The sequence below is a fragment of the Schistocerca nitens genome, chromosome 1 (genome assembly GCF_023898315.1).
Source record: "Schistocerca nitens isolate TAMUIC-IGC-003100 chromosome 1, iqSchNite1.1, whole genome shotgun sequence".
NCBI classification, from domain to species: Eukaryota; Metazoa; Arthropoda; class Insecta; order Orthoptera; family Acrididae; genus Schistocerca; species Schistocerca nitens.
The window spans coordinates 546,958,741-546,980,336 of record NC_064614.1 but is presented as its reverse complement, the minus strand read 5'-3'; the positions used below and the strand labels follow the sequence as shown (position 1 = coordinate 546,980,336).

At 44.7% G+C, this 21,596-nt stretch overlaps 1 protein-coding gene across 1 annotated transcript in view; it reads right to left on the bottom strand.

The window, feature by feature from the left end:
* The window catches only part of LOC126259922 (splicing factor 3A subunit 2-like), a 130,938-nt gene extending 112,699 nt beyond the window's left edge, over positions 1-18,239 (bottom strand). Inside the window, exon 1 of the mRNA XM_049957052.1 lies at positions 18,203-18,239. Within this exon, the coding sequence (XP_049813009.1) occupies positions 18,203-18,239 (37 nt within the window). The remainder of the gene's footprint in view (positions 1-18,202) is intronic.
* Between the last annotated feature and the right edge of the window lie 3,357 nt (positions 18,240-21,596).

The following is a 21,596-nucleotide window of genomic DNA, read 5'->3' as shown; positions in this document are numbered from 1 at the left end:
GAAATTCTGTTAAGCAGAAACTATATAGAAAAAAGAATTGCTGAATGGCCAGAGTGTATCGTGTATAATAATAAGGTAAGAATATTTTTCTTCCCCCCTCCCCCATAAGTTGTTCCTCTGATTTGGTTCTCATCATTCTAATTTATTTAGATGTCTTTCAATACTGTATTTCCGCTGTTCTGTTATTTTTCGTACTTCTATTTTTTTGCATCATTTTCTCAAGCTTATTCAAAATTCATATTGCGTTCTCATAACTAGTTTCATTTTCATTTTGTATATTTTTTGACGGACCAGAAAAATTTAATGTCTGCATGTTTACACGCCTTTAGTCACTTTACGCAAATACCATTATCAGTTGTTTCCTTGAAAAAAAGTATTGCTGCGGCATAAATAGACAACATTCTGTTTACATTCATACGTTTATCTCCCTTTCCTCATTACGAGTATTTTTTCAGGCACAAATTTATTTAATTACACATCTTTTTTACTGGAGTCGTAATATCACAACCTTAATGATAAATTTGTTGTTTCTGATGTACTGGATAGTTTCACTAGAGCAGCATTACCTAAGCTTACAGTACTTGTAAGAATGGAGCAACTAACCACTTTTTATCTTGCGTTCGCCCATATCAAATTGGCGTAACACATTTATATCGCCGTCCATACAATATTTTTATCAACTGTTGCAGCATTTGGCATGTGGTAGATTTGCGAATTTGTTACTATCGAAAGTTAAATCTGAAGCCAAGTTACAATTTACTTACACACTCCATAACTACTTATGAAGTCAATTGTGTCTATAGACTTAACATGGTAATCTTAAAACTACATACAAGCTTATTTATGACTAAAATTGTTTATTATAAATGTAATGAATGAGTCACCTTAGACTTCTTTACAAGTAGATTTTGATAGATTAATGGTATAAAAGACAATATTAGAAATCAACATGCATGGTTATCTGCTAATGGAGTAACGAATGGCAAGTGTTAACAAAATTATCATGAAACTGTACTGAATGGTGTTAATGTAATGCGGCATATTTTACATTTAAGAAGTAATGTCATACATTTTACAAACAGATAATGGAGCCACATATTTAACTAACATTTTAGAATGAACAATTCAAAAAGTAAAGGGCTCACAGTATACATAGTAATCAAATTTTGACTTTGGGAAGTGGGAAGACAATTATGGGCTTTTATTTATCGTTAATATTACGTTTTTTCCAGAATTTTCCTCGATGTGTAACTTGTATAAGTAATATATGGAAATGTCTTGAAAATATTTTGTTGGGTAGCTGTAGGATCTTTAGTATGCCATGCGGGGATGTGCACTTGTGAGAATAAATTTCGGTTTCTTCAAATAGGTTCATTCTCCTGTCTTTGTTTGACAAGTGCAGGCTGTAGGCCACGTATAATGAAGATGGATGCAACCTCGAGGAGTTTTGGAGGATGTCTTGAGAAACAGTTTGAGGATAGAAACCAATGTCTGGAACGGTCATCCTACTATGCTACAGAGTGTCGAAATTATATGGGCCAGTGCTTGCCATTAGTCCAGATTCGGCAGCAGACATGGCGTTCTACCATGTCGTGACAGACGTCGATCTGCTCGACGCCACTGAAAATTTTAACTCACTTTCAGGCTTCGATATTTTCAATGTAATTTATTTATGCTACGAGTTTCAGCATTTCACTACCTCATCTTCAGGCCCCCAGTGTAGGAGAAATCCAACCTGGTGGGCAGTCGACATAGGAGCGAAGTATTTGGTATTGTAGATTTCCAGTTTCAACAGCGAAATCTCTTGTTTCATCAACTGAAGACTGAGTCGGGGAAGATGGCCCTGCTGGCTGACAGAGATGCGCGACTCAGTGCAGAAAACATTCCAACCCACAGTGATGAACCGGTGGCTACGGCGCAGGCGGCAGCAGTGGTGCGTTAGGGGGTCAAGTGGCGGCCCTCAACAAGGCAAGCAAGCAGCAGCAGAGTGTGTCCACTGAAGGCAAGCGACGGATCGGCAGCTTGTCAGCCCAGGTACGAACCGTGGACAGGTAGGCTCCAACAGAAGTCGGCCGGCTGATGATACCTGGCTGGAAGGTAGCAGCTTGACTCTCAGTGACATTCGGCTTGGGCACAGCCAGTAGTTCCATGTCTGTCAGCCACTAGTAGTGGCATACAGATGACCCATTTCAGGTCGATGACTAGCCTGTGGTACCTCTCGTGGCTGGCTGTAGGTGGTGACGGGTGCTGCGTGGCTAAAATGGGACATATTTATGTGAAACTTCTAAGCCCTGTTTTGGAAGGACATCAATTCTTAACACGTAGGCCACAGTAGAGCCACGGTTCGAGGCTTCATCGTGTGGCAACCTGGAAGCCATTAGTACGGCCATGCTTCCGTCTTCCGAAATTGTCAACAGTACTACAGTTCTGGCTGCGGCATCAGGGTCTCAATGTGTGCTAGCAGTGGAGGTTCTCGCTGCGTCATCGCAACCTTGCGAAAGAGTGTGTTTCTGACTCCCTTTTGCCTTACTTCGGTATTGTTTTCTGCATGCGTATGCAGTGACGTCTCCTGTTAATCCAGCCGTCGGGTTTCAGCCACGTTCGGATAGAGGTTGCAACGCAACACATCATTCGATGTCATTTCTGGAACAAACAGAGAGTAAGAGAGAGAGGTTTAACAAGCTGTACCATAATTAGTAGATGAAACCAAAATGAGTGGAAACACACGATAACAGAAGCCAAAGCTTTCCAGCGAACACTGGTTCGCAAACGAGTAGTTTCCTAGATAAAACAGGAACCTACCACTGACTCCAGCACGAAATACTGTTCAAGTCAGTACTAATGTATTTGAAATGTAAACTTTTAGATTACGTCTCAACGTAATTGGGTTAAAATTCCACCCGTGCTCCTTAGTTGGGGAATGCAACACAAACATTAGTGGTCCTCTAGCACATTTTGCTACTGCTGTATGACATCTAACGCACCAATTTGAGCATAGCCTGTGCATTTGCGTCCAAGATCGCCTGACCCCACTCCTCTTGATTTTTCTCTCTGGGGTCAGCTCAGAAGTGAAGCGTACTTCACTCCCGCTGTGGTTGAAGAACTAGGGCAGCGAATTTACGAGACGATGCGAGGGCTTAAAAGAATTTGTAACTCGTTGCAGAGGCTGGTGTGGTAATGGTCGATGCGCGGAATATCTTTGGCAAGTACGAGAGCAAATAACGTGAAACATGTAACGTGCTGAAGTTTTACTATTCTTATTGTCAAAGTACGCCAATTAGACGAGGACTTGACTGTAAAGCGTGCATTTCAAATACATTTATACTAATTAACAAAGTGAGGCCACATCATTCGGATCACGGGTTTACTTTAAATTTTTTACACCTTTAGTAGTCTATTAGGATAGCAAAATGTGCTAGTAGTAAGGCGTACGACTTGGCAATTTCGAGAAAATACAAGAGAAGATTTGCGCGTCGAATGTCTACCGGCGAGTTGGGAGTTCTGAGCTTAAGATGCTGGCGGTGAAGTAGTCATGGTTCCCCTTCACGCGACGAGCGGAAAGGTTCTTGTTTATCCCACTTGCCGCAGCGTCGTTTGTGTGAAGTTGTCCTTGTTAGTGTTGTTCTGTTTGTCGAGTGAGTCGTAGCGCCTCCACTCCGTCCTACTTTTTGTTTGCGTTCGTCTAATTGCAGCGGCGTCGGCCGCTCCGCTATTGCTACCATGGTTTCCACGTGTATTCCACGAAAAGATGCTGTGAGTTTTACTTTCGATAAAACAACGCGACACGTGCAGCCCAGCTCTCTAGAAATTCACGACTGGCTTGTCAATACAATTCATGTGAACTCTGATAGTGTCCACACCGCTTATTTGGACACAGAAGAGTACGTGTTTTACGTGAAATTTATGGATTCCTTTCACGTTGAAATATTACTGCCGCGACATGGTTCTCAAGTCCCGGTCAAGCATCGCGATAGTTCCATTGGTATGGTGTCACTCGTAGATGCTGGAATTGACTTTACCAATGTTTGAGTGTTCAACCTCCCGCCGGAGATAGATGACAACTTTCTGAAGGACACATTGACTCCTTATGGCAACGTGAAAAACGTCCGTTGTGAACGATGGTCTACTCAAGACATATTACAGTGTTTTTGTGGAATTCGTTCCGTGGAAATGCGTATCAAACGTAGTAAAATGGCTCTGAGCACTATGGGACTTAACTGCTGAGGTCATCAGTCCCCTAGAACTTAGAACTACTTAAACCTAACTAACCTAAGGACATGACACACATCCATGCCCAAGGCAGGATTCGAACCTGCGACCGTAGCAGTCGCCCGTTTCCGGACTGAAACGCCTAGAATCGCTCGGCCACCGCGGCCGGCTAAAACGCAATATTCCATCACATTTGCAAGTGTGTGGTTACCGCGTTTGTGTCATGTATACTGGTCAAGAGGGAACCTGCTTCCTATGTAATGAAAGTGGACACGTTCGGTAACTGCACGCAGAGGTTGTTTGTATTAAAGCCGTAATTAGCGCAATGACACAAATTAACGGTTACTGATCTTGTTCCTTCCACTCCTGAAGTCGCTACTTCTGCTTCTGATCATAATGACCGAAAAGACAGTTATGATAATCTTGATTTCCGCCTTCACCTCCGTCACAGGATCGGAATCCTATTGCCCCCTGGATAGAACTAGCAACAGTGAAAAACCAGCGACCTTGCACTGACGATGGCGAGATTGAGGACTTGGCTATGTCTTCTTCTTGCCCAGCCTCCTCCGTATTGATTTTTCCACTGCTCCATTCAGTGATACGGTACCTCCCGACCGTGGTACAGGTGGGCAATGAAGAAGTTATCACCAGCATCCCTTCTGCTCCTTCCGAGCTGCCTCTGTTTGGAGAGGGAGTGCGGTCCAACCCCTCGTCCTTGTCTCTCCCGTTACCGTCTGAGACGTGGCGGTGTCCTCCTGCTCCTTCGTCTTTAGCCGCCGACGGTTTCCTAAATTTGCTGCCTACAGTAGCTCCACAGGAGAACAAAATAAGCGACAAATTATCTGGTAGCTGCACAGGATGGTTCCGCCTTAGTGACTGGACCTCCATTAGATGTCCTTTGTTCTTTGGGGCAGGAAGCTGTGCCTATGACCCCTCACACATCTCCCTCTGCAGGGGCTGCCATGCCACGTAGCCGGCAGAAACATCGTATACAACCTGACCGTGCACGTAAGAAATCTAAGAAAAAAGATTCCGATGATGGGGATTCTGGTACCCCGATATTTCATTCATCTGTGGACTCCGTATTGGACCATGACGCTCACATGTCTACATAATTCTGCTCGATATGTTCCGCACATACCTGTGTAGCTGTGTAGCTATGGTCAATGGCGCAAACCTACACATTCCTTTCCTTAAACGTTAATCGTGTGATATCAGAATTGCGATTGGCTTCCCCACGTCAGTTCATTTATAATACATGTGCGGCAATAGTATTCTTCCAGGAGCTGTTATTAAGGCATTTCTCGTTACCTGGTTTTCGTATGATCTGTAATACAGCACCCAATTATAGTACGGGGACCACCTTATTCTTTCGCGAACGCATTCTTGTTGCTGAGGCGGAAATGTTGGATTCTGGCAGAGGCATAGGTTGTCAACTTTTTAATCTTACTTTGGTTCTTTTATATGCCCAGTCTGGCACTGGTCACACAGTGAATCGTTCGATTTTTTATAAAGAGTTTTCTGTATTCTGCTGTCAGTTTGCGATGCCACTACCCGAATTTACTGTATTATTATTAGACCATGCGGTATCGGACTTCCGGAAAGCGGCTCTCGCGTGTAATAGGTTTGAATAGACACCCTATGGTGATCCAATTACTACACGGAATTTTTGGAATAGATAATGATAATGGCGCGTAACAAACTTATTTTTACGTCTATATTTGATTATTAGTAGCACTGATAATCTCTTTGAAGTGACTGAACAGGGAGCACTTAATTCTGTATGTTTGATATTTCCTAGCAGGAGGACATTATCCATTTAAAACAATACCACAGCCTGAAATCGTTTCACAGTACAGAAAAACACATGATAAACACTTGAACTTGTTTTAGGTTAATGTAAACTACACAAATTGTAATTACTGAATTTAATGTTATTGAGCTTGCATTGTGCTGAAGGCACAATGTGTACTGTGGTGGCAGAAATTTCCTTGAATGTTTAATTAAAGAACAATATAGATCGGCTTGTCAATGTAGTTACTGAAAACACTAATTGAGAATAACGTTGCTCGGACGGAACCGAGTAATTTTTGACTATGGCAATGTACTGAAAAGCCACCACATCGAGCTTGATAGTAATTAAGGTGGCACAGTACCATCCGTTGCATGAAGCGGCCTCTGCTGGCAATTTCGGCTTTAATTTCGACTATTTTCTCTTATAATACAGCTACGCCTATAATCACGCACCATAACTTTTGACTGATGTTGCAGCACATAGAAATCACTGGATATGGGGTAATAATGAGCTATTTCCTTTAAATAATTGATTACACTCGGGGAATGCAATTTAAACCATAAAATTATTATTGCCTCCAAACTTTACACACTGTAGAGAACTTGGCCTGACTATTACACAAACTGATTCACAAGATATAAATGTACTGGTAATGGCGTCGGTATAACAACCACTGTTCATAATAATACTCTTGTAAGATAACTTCTAGTTCGTTGCTACCGAAGTGAGCTCACCACTGGACCTCATCAATTATTGAGATCACAATACGCCGTTGGATGTGGCCACTGGTCCCTTCACACCTCGCCGTTGGCACAAGCAACTCGTCGCAATTAACACAGCATTGCACCATGCAGTTCCATGTACCTCAGAGCGGGAAACCGTACTATTGTGCCGCTCACAGCCCATCTCCGTCGAAATACCGCGTCTTACAAGCCTTAGTGTCCATTTAGCTTGTAGCCATACGATAAACGAAGTCCATGTATGTTTTCAGCTCACTTCTAAATGGTCTGTTAGCAACGTTACCGTAGCGCACACCGGCAGTCACTTTTACGCCACTTCCCACTAGTTCTGCCTCACAGCTACGCCAACTTACTTCTAACGCCAATATTACGCGCCAACCTGTACACCTCATTCTCGGGGATTCCCCCCCCTCCCCCCCACACCTAAACATTATTTTACATTACGCCAAATTCTCTATTTACAGTTAAACATACCATATCATTACAATATTCAATTACAGTCATTTTCATATATTAAAGTAATATTATATTTATATTTTTACTACACGTAACAATAATATTTAGTTTAATTCTTTTGTTATTTCGCTATCAGAGTGCAGCACAAGCCAGACACTGTCTCCCGCATAGCGTTCTTTAATTTAGCTGCCACATGGCGGAAGTACTTCCGCTTTTTCTTCGATTCTGGCCCACCGATGGCATAAGCGTCCACTTCCTCTACCGTTGGGACTTTCGGAGATCGTATGAATTTTACTATTCCATCCTGCGAGGACTTTATGATGCTGCGAATGACGCCCCTCTGCGAATTTCGGATGTTAGGCACGTGAAAGGCGACATTATTGACCTGGAAGGTTTGAAATTGCGATCCAAGCCACTGTTAGAGGAATGGACATCTCTAAAAAGGACAGTCACAGAAGCTGGATAGAAAAACATAGGTACAAAGACGGTAACTGCGAAGAAACTATGGGTAACAGAAGAAATACTTCAGCTGATAGATGAAAGAAGGAAGTACAAAAACGTTCAGGAAATATCGGGAATACGGAAATACAATTGCTGAGGAATGAAATAAATAGCACATGCAGGGAAGAAAAGACGAAATTGCTGCATGAAAAATGTGAAGAAATCGAAAAAGCAATGATTGTCGGAAAGACTGACTCAGCATATAGGAAACTCAAAATACACTTGCGTAAAATTAAAAGATTGCAGCGGGAATTCCACTGTTAAATGCAGAGGAGAGAGCGGATTGGTGGAAAGAGTACGTTGAAGGCCTCTATGAGACGATTTGTCTGATGTGATAGAAGAAGAAACAGAAGTCGATTTAGAAGAGATAGGGGATCCAGTATTAGAATCAGAATTTAAAAGAGCCTTGGAGGACTTAAGATCAAATAATGCAGAAGGGACAGATAACATTCGATCAGTATTTCTAAAATCATTGGGGGAAGTGGCAACACAACGACTATTCACGTAGGTGTGTTGGATGTATGAGTCTGGCGACATACCATCTGACTTCCGGAAAAATATCATCCACACAATTCCAAAGAGTGCAAGGACTGACAGGTGTGAGAATTATCGCACGAACGGCTTAACAGCTCATGCATCCAAGTAGCTGACAATAATAATATACAGAAGAATGGAAAAGAAAACAGAGCAGGTGTTGGATGAGCATCAGTTTGGCTTTAGCAAAGGAAAAGGCACCAGATGGCAATTCTGGCGTTGCGGTTGATAGTGGAAGCAAGACTAAAGAAAAATCAAGACACGTTCATAGGATTTGTCGACTTGGAAAAAGCGTTCGACAATGTAAAATGTTGCAAGATGTTCGAAATTCTGAGGAAACTAGGGGTAAGCTAAAGGGAGAGACGTATGGTATACAATTTGTCCAAGAGCCAAGAGGGAATAATAAGGGTGGACGACCAAGAACGATGTAGGATGTAAGACGGCGATGTAGTCTTTCCACCCTACTGTTCAATCTGTACATCGAAGAAATAATGATGGAAATAAAATAAAGGTTCAAGAACTGGAATTAAAGTTCAAGGTGAAAGGATATCAATGATACGATTCGCTACTGACATTGCTATCCCAAGTGAAAGTGAAGAAAAATCAGATGATATGCTGAATGGAACGAACAGTCTAATGAATGTAGCATATGGACTGGGAGTAAATCGAAGAAAGATGAAAGTAATGAGAAGTAGAAAAAATGAGAACAGCGAGAAACTTAACATCAGGATCGATGGTCACGAAGTAGGTGAAGTTAAGGAATTCTACTAACTAGGCAGTAAAATAACCAGTGAAGGGTGGAGCAAGGAGGACATCAAAAGCAGACTAGCGCTGGCAAAAAGGACGTTCCTGTCCAAGAGAAGTCCACTAGTATCAAACATAGGCCTCAATTTGAGGAAGAAATTTCTGGGAATGTACGTTTGGAGCACAGCATTGTATGATAGTGAAACATGGACTGTGGGAAAATCGGAACAGAAGAGTATCGAAGCATTTGAGATGTTTTGCGACAGACGGATGTTGAAAATTAGTGGACTGATAAGGTAAAAAATGAGGAGATTCCGCGCAAAATCAGAGAGGAAATGGCTGACAAGGGTAAGGGATAGGATGATAGGGCATCTGTTGAGGGAATGACTTCCATGGTGCTTGATGGAGTTGTAGAGGGTAAAAACTGTAGAGGAAGGCAGAGAGTGGAATACATACAGCAGATAATTGAGGACGTAGGTTGCATGTGGTCCTCTGAGATGAAGAGGTTAGAACAGGAGAGGAATTCCTGGCGAGCCGCATCAGACCAGTCAGAAGACTGATGACTCAAAAAGAAAAAAAGGTAAATCTATGTTGTAGCGTGTCTATGGCGGGACATCAACTAGTCAACTACACTGATCCGTGACGCTATGTCCAATAGGAAATAGCCGCTCATTGACGGATAGCAGATTGTGCACCACGTGACAAGGACGCTACCACTACTGGTAAAACAGGAAGGCTCAGATGAAACCACACCATCTTCCACGAAGTCTGCTGTGATGTCCGTCTAACTCCAACCATCGCCTTACAGTCAATCCCCCTCCCCCGCGTTGACAAAAATGTGGTATTGAGATTTTGCCTCTATAGAATGTCAGTCCACCATATAGCTGACAGCAATATCAAATTCACGAACATGATTTAACAGGAAATTCACTCGGCCAACATCGACAGGCGGATCAAGACTAGCAGTAAGCCTGACAAATAATACAGACGCTTTGCTTTGAATGTCGGGAAGTCCCAAATCCCCGAGAGAACTCCCACCGGCAAACACCTCGTATCGTAATCGAAAAAATGTGATACTTACATAAAAACGACGGTACAGCTGTTTTAGTTTCCTAGCCATCATCGCAGGAAGGGGAAAGATCTATGCAATATAATAGCCTTTACACAAGAGGTAGATATCCAGAATGCGAACTTGCTGGGGTAGGTTACGGGAACACCGTTCATATCCGAGTATTGCTCCTTGTATCCTCTCCGTAACCAAAAGTGTAGCCATTCGGAGTGGGCAACGGTCTTTTATGACACCCAAAGATTTATGTCTCTCGACCACCACCGCCGCCGGCCGCTGGTGGCCGAGCGGTTCTGGCGCTACAGTCTGGAACCGCGCGACCGCTACGGTCGCAGGTTCGAATCCTGCCTCGGGCATGGATGTGTGTGTTGTCCTTAGGTTAGTTAGGTTTAAGTAGTTCTAAGTTCTAGGGGACTTATGACCTCAGCAGTTGAGTCCCATAGTGCTCAGAGCCATTTGAACCATTTGAACCACCACCACCGCCCATGAAATGACAACATTATCAAAAACCCGTAATTTCATCAACCGACATTTGCCTTCGTTGACGTGGGCACCAAATACGAGGCAAAAGACACACAATATAGCCTTTAGCAATGGAATCTCAGTTGGAGAACGGAGTAACACCACCACAAAAAAATGGTTCAAATGGCTCTGAGCACTATGGGACTTAACTGCTGAGGTAATCAGTCCCCTAGAACTTAGAACTACTTAAACCTAACTAACCTAAGGACATAACACACATCCACGCCCGAGGCAGGATTCGAACCTACGACCGTCGCGGTCGCGCGGTTTCAGACTGTAGCGCCTAGAACCGCTCGGCCACTTCGGCCGGCTAACACCAACACATCATCCGCGTATGCGCAAAGTGAGATAGTCCCGCCCAAGAGGTCCTTGTAACTGAGCGACGATTCTTCGAAGACGGGGCTCGAGTGATAGAACAATGACATCGAAAGCGGACTTTTCTGAGGAAAACATCTACGGATTGTAATAGGGGGTGTCAGTTGGCCATTGACAGCCACCGAATCTTGGATACCCGTAAACAAATTATGCATGACCCTGTGCGTCAATTGTGAACCCAACGACTTGCAGTAGCTGCGACAGGAAGCCAAGGCTGACTGGGTCGAATGCTTTACCAAAATCCAAAAATACCTGAGCACCAGGAACAGAAGTAACAGCGGCCATCGATGTGATATCACGTCATTCTGCTACCGGGGTCAGAACAGGGCGACCAGGAATACAGCTTTGATGGTCAGTAACAACTTTCCCCAACAACGCAGACAGCCGACAATTCATCGCCCTCTCCACAGTCTTATAATCAAAATTTAATAAGATAATCGGGTGAAATGTAACAGTTGCTGCCTGACCAGAACTTTGAGGAACTAACACAATTTTGCCAACTTTAAACGAGCTGGGCACAAACTCTCCTCTCAACACTTCGTTCAAAAGCAGTGTGTGTTCAACAAAGGCCAAAAATGCGTATAAAACTCCTTAGGCAGACCATCCAACCCCGGCGTCTTACGAGAAGACGATCTAACAATAAGGTCATACACATAGTCACATTGAAAGGCTTCTAAAATCCCAGCATCATGAGCAGGTGTAAGTCTGAGATCCAGAAACTGAACGCACAAAACAGATGACGTATCGACAGGAACGGGTATCTCATACCGCCCAACATACAATTGATGTAGAACATGCAATATGACCTTTTGTACCGTGACAACATGCCATCCTCCGTCGAGATTCGTAAAACACGCACGTCGAGGACAAGTCTGAAGTCGTATGAGATGATACGAAGAGTCAATTCATCCACTACTACGGAACGTGGTTTCGACAACATCATTAACCCTTCCATTTGACACTGCTTCAACCCTAACAACTGCGCCTTCACACGCCTGACGTCTGCAATCCGTCCTGATATGCAGTTTCATAAAGGTCACGTAAAAGAGAGCAGTAAAGCTCTTGCGTCCCCCGCATTTTCCCAGACTCGTAACAACGTTTGTATGAGCTTCGGCTCTGCCAGCTGAACCCACCATTCCAAAATAGAGGCGTGTCTCGCAGCTGAACATAGACTATGGTCCACACTTCCTGGGTAATCGAGGAAGGGATTCTGTAAGTGCGACACATTCAATGTCTAGGGCAGCTGAAACAATTTCATCGACTGTCGCGCGTGATTTAACGAACAATCGCTAAACAGTGATCAGTGAAGCTGCCGGGGATGATATCGAAAGCCAAAATTCTGTCATAAATCCTATCAGATAAATAAAATCTGTCACTCCTACTGCTAGAGGTAGCAGTAAAGCAGGTATATTTGACAAGAGTCAGATATTTATAGATCCAAACGTTTTGCAGTTTCAAGAACGAACTAAATCTTGCAGTTCTCGACAGAAATTATAATTGGAAGACTGATCTACAGGACGCGACACTTCGTTAGAATCACCACCTATCAGAATGCTCTACGGACCTCTTCATGACAAGTAAACCATCTTGACGTTATAAAATCGGGGACGGTCCAAAGTGCTACCGGTACCGGACGGTGCATAAAGGAGATAAAAAATGGTTCAAATGGCTCTGAGCACTATGGGACTTAACTGCTGAGGTCATCAGTCCCCTAGATCTTAGAACTACTTAAACCTAACTAACTTAAGGACATCACACACACCCATGCCCGAGGCAGGATTCGAACCTGCGACCGCAGCGGTCACGCGGTGCCAGAGTGTAGCGCCTAGAACCGCTCGGCCACTCCGGCCGTCCATAAAGGAGAACCAAGGCCTTTTCCTCTACCAATATCAATAACTCAATCCATTTAATGGGAATTCACTCTGTAAAGAATAAGGCAATCCTCGTGGAACATTCAAGAGCCACATACAACAGTGTGCAAAGACCAGGGAGAGAAAAGCGACTAAACTATTTCTTGTAAGAATACGGCATCTGCACAGCAATCATAGATAAATTGACACAACGAAGCGAGCTGCAGGTGCGATTCCACACTATTAACATTGAAAAAAGAAGCATTTAAGCCTGCATACTTTGAAAACAAGAAAAGAAATTCGATCTGCTGATCAACTGAATGACGTAATCAGTGAGTGGAAAGATCCATTGCCGCAGCCAGTACGAGCCGGAGTGTGGTGAACTCCCACCCAACCTCTGGAATCTTTATGTTTCTTATTTTTACGAGCCACCGGCTCTCAGGTTGTACGCGTCGTTTACAACGACTATGAGACAATACGGCATCGGCAGTCGTGGACCTGAAAATTAACCAGAGCAGGTGACGTAGAAGGAGCCTCAGAGGCTCACTCCGTAGGATGCGGTCCTTGCAATCCAGATCGATGCACAAGAGAGGGGTCAGGCACCATAATGTCTGAGTCAACAGGTAATATCTCATGCCCTATAGTCCACTGGAGTAACAACAGTTGGTCGTTCCTAGGTCACCTGAATGGGTGACATAAAGGGAACAGGTAATTTTAAAGACGCCTCAGTTTTCTGCTGTTGAATCATTGGAACATCACTAGGCTGAACAACTGCCCCACCCTTGGTTGGTTGTGGAGGAATTACCGCAACTGCGGGAGGAATACTAGGAGAAGCACTAGAGACCTCAGCAGATGTTTTCGCACTATCGACCGCAGTTACTTCTGTAAAATCTCTGGGAGTATGCGTGCGGAACGATTTGAAGTGGAATGATCATATAAAATTAATTGTTGGTAAGGCGGGTGCCAGGTTGAGATTCATTGGGAGAGTCCTTAGAAAATGTAGTCCGTCAACAAAGGAGGTGGCCTACAAAACACTCGTTCGACCTATACTTGAGTATTGCTCATCAGTGTGGGATCCGTACCAGGTTGGGTTGATAGAGGAGATGGAGAAGATTCAAAGAAGAGCGGCGCGTTTCGTCACAGGGTTATTCTGTAACTGTGATAGCGTTACGGATATGTTTAGCAAACTCAAGTGGCAGAGTCTGCAAGATAGGCGATCTGCATCGCGGTATAGCTTGCTGTCCAGGTTTCGAGAAGGTGCGTTTCTGGATGAGGTATCGAATATATTGCTCCCCCCCCCTCCCCACTTATACCTCCCGAGGAGATTACGAATGTAAAATTAGATTCGAGCGCGCACGGAGGCTTTCCGGGAGTCGTTCTTCCCGCGAACCATACGCGACTGGAACAGGAAAGGGAGGTATTGACAGTGGCACGTAAAGTTCCCTTCGCCACACACCGTTGGGTGGGTTGCGGAGTATAAATGTAGATGTAGATGTAGATCAGGAATGCAAGACTCAGCACTACAACGTACATCAACCGACGGAGCTACATCAGGGGGCGATAGGTGAGGAGCAGACGTATTCAAGTCCTGACCATCCTGCGTACGACGTCTCTTATGTTGCACTGCGGACACTGCCGGCTTGGTAAGAACAATTTCAGACCTTGCTGCGAGGGTAAAGGTGGAAAGTCGGGAGCAGTAAACTGTGCATCCCTCCGTTGTTCGATTGCACCCAGGGAAGACTTGGCACCAACCTCGTGAGCAGTAGAAACGAGATCAGCTGACTCCAATGTCGTACGCTGTTCAACTGAGGACTTCAGTACTAATAGATCTCAGGTGGCCACTTTCACTGTAGAGAAAGCATGTCCCCACTTGCCCACTATAAGTGATATGAATTCGGTAATCACAGATTTATAGATGAAATGAATGTTATGTTTAACTATCATATCCACTGAAAGGATTCCGCTGTAACATTGCAACTGGTGTTATGGGTATCGGCGTTCGCATCGTATACCGCTCACATTACCATAAGGGAGCAACATCACCTTAAGTAAATTGTCATCAACTTCCTGCGGGAGACTGAACACACTAAATTGATATAATCCAGTTCCACGTTAGTAAGAAACACAATACTTTTGGAATCGTCACAATGCTTAAAGGATACTTGAGAACCATGACGCAAAAGCAACCTATCTGTGTGTATTGGATTCAAAACTTAACGAAAAAGACAGTTAGCAGAATCAAAATAGGCAATATGAACCCAATCAGACGTTACATGAATTGTATCAAAGAGCCAATTAAAAATCTCCAAAGACCCACGCTGCACGGAGCGGTTGGATTTATGGAAAGTAAAGCTGACAGTAACTTTTTTTGGAACGCACTTGGAACCCACGGGGGACATTATGTGCGGACTACGCTGTTGCTAATGGACGTACATAACAACTAACGCTACGAACCAAACAAGACTGAGGAAGAGCTGTCCAGGGGCGCGTTACGACGCGGTGAGGCGATAAACTAAACAACCTTCCCACTCGGCCCTGGAGGCGGAACTACCACTTGACCGCCACCACCTCATGAATACAACCGCAACGCGCTTCTATACAGGGTGCTCCATTGATAGTGACCGGGCCAAATATCTCACGAAACGAGCGTCAAACGAAAAAACTACAAAGAACGGAACTCGTCTAGCTTGAAGGGGGAAACCAGATGACGCTATGGTTGGCCCGCTAGATGGCGCTGCCATAGGTCTAACGGATATCAACTGCGTTTTTTTAAAATAGGAACCCCCATTTTTTGTTACATATTCGTGTAGTACGTAAGGAAATATGAATGTTTTAGTTGGACCACTTTTTTCGCTTTGTGATAGATGGCGCCGTAATAGCCACAAACATATGGCTCACAATTTTAGACGAACAGTTGGTAACAGGTAGGTTCTTTAAATTAAAATACAGAACGTAGGTACGTTTGAACATTTTATTTCAGTTGTTCCAATGTGATGCATGTACCTTTGTGAACTTAGCGTTTCTGAGAACGCATGCTGTTACAGCGGGATTACCTGTAAATACCACATTAATGGCTCTGAGCACTATGGGACTCAACTGCTGAGGTCATTAGTCCCCTAGAACTTAGAACTAGTTAAACCTACCTAACCTAAGGACATCACAAACATCCATGCCCGAGGCAGGATTCGAACCTGCGACCGTAGCGGTCTTGCGGTTCCAGACTGCAGCGCCTTTAACCGCACGGCCACTTCGGCCGGCCCCACATTAATGCAATAAATGCTCAAAATGAAGTCCGTCAACCTCAATGCATCTGGCAATACGTGTAACGACATTCCTCTCAACCGCGAGTAGTTCGCCTTCGTAATGTTCGCACATGCATTGACAATGCGCTGACGCATGTTGTCAGGCGTTGTCGGAGGATCAAGATAGCAAATATCCGTCAACATTCCCCACAGAAAGAAATCCAGGGACCTCAGATCCTGTGAACGTGCGGGCCATGGTATGGTGCTTCAACAACCAATCCACATGTCATGAAATATGCTATTCAATACCGCTTCAACCGCATACGAGCTATGTGCCGGACATCCATCATGTTGGAAGTACATCGCCATTCTGTCATGCAGTGAAACATCTTGTAGTAACATCGGTAGAACATTACGTAGGAAATCAGCATACATTGCTCCATTTAGATTGCCATCGATAAAATGGGGACCAATTATCCTTCCTCCCATAATGCCGCACCATACATTAACCCGCCAAGGACGCTGATGTTCCACTAGTCGCACCCATCGTTGATTTTCCGTTGCCCAATAGTGCATATTATGTCGGTTTACGCCGGCCGAAGTGGCCGTGCGGTTATAGGCGCTGCAGTCTGGAACCGCAAGACCGCTACGGTCGCAGGTTCGAATCCTGCCTCGGGCATGGATGTTTGTGATGTCCTTAGGTTAGTTAGGCTCAACTAGTTCTAAGTTCTAGGGGACTAATGACCTCAGCAGTTGAGTCCCATAGTGCTCAGAGCCATTTGAACCATTTTTGTCGGTTTACGTCACTGCTGTTGGTGACTGACGCCTCGTCGCTAAATAGAACGCGTGCAAAAAATCTGTCATCGTCCTGTAATTTCTCTTGTGCCCTTGGCAGAACTGCACACGACGTTCCAAGTCGTCGCCTTGCAATTCCTGGAGCATAGAAATATGGTACGGGTGCAATCGATGTTGATGTAGCATTCTCATCACCGACATTTTTGAGATTCGCGATTCTCGCTCAATTTGTCTGCTACATGTGCGGATTAGCCGCGACAGCAGCTAAAACACCTACTTGAGTATCATCATTTGTTGCACGTCGTGGTTGACGTTTCACATGTGGCTGAACACTTCCTGTTTTCTTAAATAACGTTACTATCCGGCGAACGGTCCGGACACTTGGATGATGTCGTCCAGGACACCGAGCAGCATACATAGCACACGCCCGTTGGGCATTTTGATCACAATAGCCACACATCAACACGATATCGACCATTTCTGCAATTGGTAAACGGTCCATTTTCACACGGGTAATGTATCACTAAGCAAATACCATCCGCACTGGCGGAATGTTATGTGATACCACGTACTTATACGTTTGTGACTATTACAGCGGCATCTATCACAAAGCGAAAAAAGTGGCCCAACTAAAACATTCGTATTTCCTTACGTACTACACGAATATGTAATTGTTCGTCAGGATAGAGGTCAGGAGCGGAGGGCGTTGTAAAATGAAAAGTAATGAAGTGGAATGGACCCAGTTTATTCCTGTAACGATGATACATTGGTGCGTACGTAGGGCTGAGCAGCCCAAAGAGGGGTTGCCGTCTGCTCATCAGAGAGGCAGAGGCTAGAGGAGCGACTACTCGGCGCCGAGGTCTGAAGCTAAGAGAGCGCGGAGCTGTTTCCAAGCCGCCCTCGCCGCTCCCGGCCGCGTCCCAACGTGATCACACGATTAGTCTCTGATTGGAGGATTGATTCCGCCAACGCGCCTTGCTAGTAGCGTACCCCCGTCAGCGCAACCAACCCGTGGGACTTGAGTCTGACTGAGGAGCACGTGGCAGGAATGTGCCGACCATGGTCTTCCGGCCAGCACCTTCCACCACAGTATGCCCAACGGCCGAACATTATGCATGGAAAATTTCTTTAATAAAATTTTGTCGGCAATGATCCCTCTTGGGGGGTCTCCTCCCTGCACATCCTTTCCCCTTCCGAAGAAGGCTCTCTGGATGAAAATGAATGAGCTTATTCTAATTGATTAGTCCATTTAAAAAATATATGATCATTATGAAGGGTCCCAGAAATTAACGTCCATAACATAGTGATATCGATATGTGCAAAAGTTGCAAAGTGGCCTGAAGGGCCTGAAGGAAGGCTCTTGAATAACAAACTTGTGAAGTTGGTGCGACGGCAGTGGGGCGGCGCCATGTTGTGAGTGTGTGTCGGCGGTATCAGTGATGGTGGGTACCCAGGCGATGATGAGGGGCACCGGAACACAGCACACTGAAACACTCCACCCTCGTGGGGGTGAGAGAATGCTCCCAGGCCTAACAGTCACAAGGGGGTTTTCCCCGTAATATTACTTTGAGTTCTTAAATCTAGGATTACAATGGTAATTGCCCAAGTGGGTGAATGAGAACGTTACAAAATGAAAAAAATTTAAAGAGAAAACAAAATGACTTACATGAGGGTTAAGACTCGACAGTTAAATTGTGATTCCATAGACTTTACATAGAAATACAAATCAATTGACCTGACACCTAGACTACAACTTAATTCTAAGGGGGGGGGGGGGGGGGGGTGTCATGCCTGATCGCATGCACCAAGGTTGGCAGGTAGTTTCAGGTGTGATATTCACCTTCAGGTTGTGGGGGTGGTATTACTTCTCGGAAGGAAGTGAAACATTTGCAAAACCCTCTTTTATAGAGTATCCAGGATACTATAATCAGAATCATTACAATGATGATTACCGAACCAGCGCTGGGTAATACAACGGTGGTTAATCGCTTGGTTTGGTGCCAAACAGCAATATGTGAGGCCACTCGGTCAAGAGCAACTTGGTTATGTTCCTCGGTAAGGAGATGATTGATCGATTAGAGTAGATCTGAATCATTGGTATTCGGTAAATTCTTTAGCTTCTCATGGTGATGGAGTTTAAAAGAGAGTTCAGGAAGGTATAAGGTAAATGTGGGAATGGTGACATGAAAGGTGGAGTGCAATTGAGCTGATATCCTCATAGAAGCAGCGTATACGTCACATCTTGAACTATTATACACTAGGCCACTGTTATTCAGTGTTACCCGGTACGATTCAGTGGCTGGCTCTGAGCACTATGGGACTCAACTGCTGTGGTCATTAGTCCCCTAGAACTTAGAACTACTTAAACCTAACTAACCTAAGGACATCACACACATCCATGCCCGAGGCAGGATTCGAACCTGCGACCGTAGCAGTCGCACGGTTCCTGACTGCGCGCCTAGAACCACGAGACCACCGCGGCCGGCGGTACGATTCAGTCTCTGACATTGAACGGTGGCACACCAGGGTGGCGGTGACAGTCTGTGGAACAGCGAACAGAAAACTGTTGCCAACAGGCTGAATTATTGGTTGACGAAGTGAGACTAGAACACGAGGACATGGAGATGTAGTAGTTTCAGCTAAAAACAGTGACATCTCGCACTCAGTAGTGTTAGTGTGTAAAATTAGCGTGGAGCGTAAGTAATGTGTTGTATGGAAGCAACTGGATAGTTCAGCGCGAGAGAGAGTGGCGTGAGTTTGTCGATCCCGACTAACTATTAAAAATTCTTGAGTCTGTCAAACAACATGGTGGTGAAGGGTAGCCCAAGAGACTGGAAAAGTGTATATTTGATAGCACTCGTATTCGCAATTTGCGCACGTGATTGGCAACCTCATTCGCATCCGAATACCGCCCGAATTACGGGTAAGTCGGACCTCCAACGCAGCATAGTAAAAGGGTAGGTTGCTTTCCCGCACGGCATAAAGCATTTGTTTAGGGGACAAAATTTGCGACGACACATTGTGTAGGATGTGCAAGAAGGGCTCTGAGGGTAACAGATGTGGACTGACCTTACCTTGCAGTCCGAGTTGAATGGCCGAGTATAACATGTGCACGTGTAACTGTGCTGTGTGTATAATAAGTAAAAGAATCTGCGTGGTCTTCACAATGTCCAATGTGATAGTCAGATTACGTAAACCCGAGCGAAGATGAATCCACTCTTTGTTACAGGATTGTTCAAGTGTACCATAGTATCGTGTTAATCTGCCGGCTACAACTTGTATTTGTCTAGTTGTGGCTAACAGGTTATTCTCAAGATGTGTCAGGCGCACCTGTTGATGTACCAACACTTCGTGATTAACTTGTGTTTCCGAAAGCGCTTGCTGTGTGTCCAAATCCCAGCGTTTTGCGTCTGTTTCGTCAGGAGTCCCAAAGACAGATTTTAATAATGTACCTCCAACGGGCAACCAGGCTCGTTTGAAACGAGGCCGTGGTACTGCATCCCTAATACTGTTCAATTGACTTCGAAGGGTTGAAATAATTCTAGTCACTTCCCACAAAGATCGGAGAAAATCATGTTCCTTCGTCTGCGTCAAGAAGGTTTCATATTTTGACAATTGCTGAGCTGTATCATATAAAGCACAGTCTTCCTCTTTTAATAATGTTAAGTTGACATCAGCTAACACAATAGCATAATGTGGAGTATGCACCAGATTATGACGACGTCCAAAAATCACGCCAGATGTGGAAGGGTAGACGTGAAATGGAGGCGCCTTAACGGCGACGACGACAACCTTTGAGGTTAACATGCTTCCCATTGCGGATGATAAATTGACAGCCATTTGAACGGAGGTTGCTTTCAGCTTCCAATGTTGATAACGGTCGACTGCGAGAGAAAGTATTAGTGACCCTACAAGTAAAAATTTCCTGGCTTACTTGATGAGTAATTCAGAGGTGACAGAGGGGGTACAACGTTGTAGCAATACTAGGTGCATTCAAGTTCTAAGGCCTCCGATTTTTTTTCTCCGGACTGGAAAGTGATAGAAACATGCGCATTGTTTTAAAATGGGACCGCATTCATTGTCAATACGTCCCAGAGATGGCAGCACCGTACGGCAGATGGAATTTTACCGCCAGTGGCGAGAATGAGAACTGTTTTAAATACTTAAAATGGCGACGTTTTCCTTACTTGAACAGCGTGCAATCATTCGTTTTCTGAATTTGCGTGGTGTGAAACCAATTAAAATTCATCGACAGTTGAAGGAGACATGTGGTGATGGAGTTATGGATGTGTCGAAAGTGCGTTCGTGGGTGCGACAGTTTAATGAAGGCAGAAAATCGTGTGACAACAAACCGAAACAACCTCGGGCTCGCACAAGCCGGTCCGACGACATGATCGAGAAAGTGGAGAGAATTGTTTTGGGGGATCGCCGAATGACTGTTGAACAGATCGCCTCCAGAGTTGGCATTTCTGTGGGTTCTGTGCACACAATCCTGCATGACGACCTGAAAATGCGAAAAGTGTCATCCAGGTGGGTGCCACGAATGCTGACGGACGACCACATGGCTGCCCGTGTGGCATGTTGCCAAGCAATGTTGACGCGCAATGACAGCACGAATGGGACTTTCTTTTCGTCGGTTGTGACAATGGATGAGACGTGGATGACATTTTTCAATCCAGAAACAAAGCGCCAGTCAGCTCAATGGAAGCACACAGATTCACCGCCACCAAAAAAATTTCGGGTAACCGCCAGTGCTGAAAAAATGAT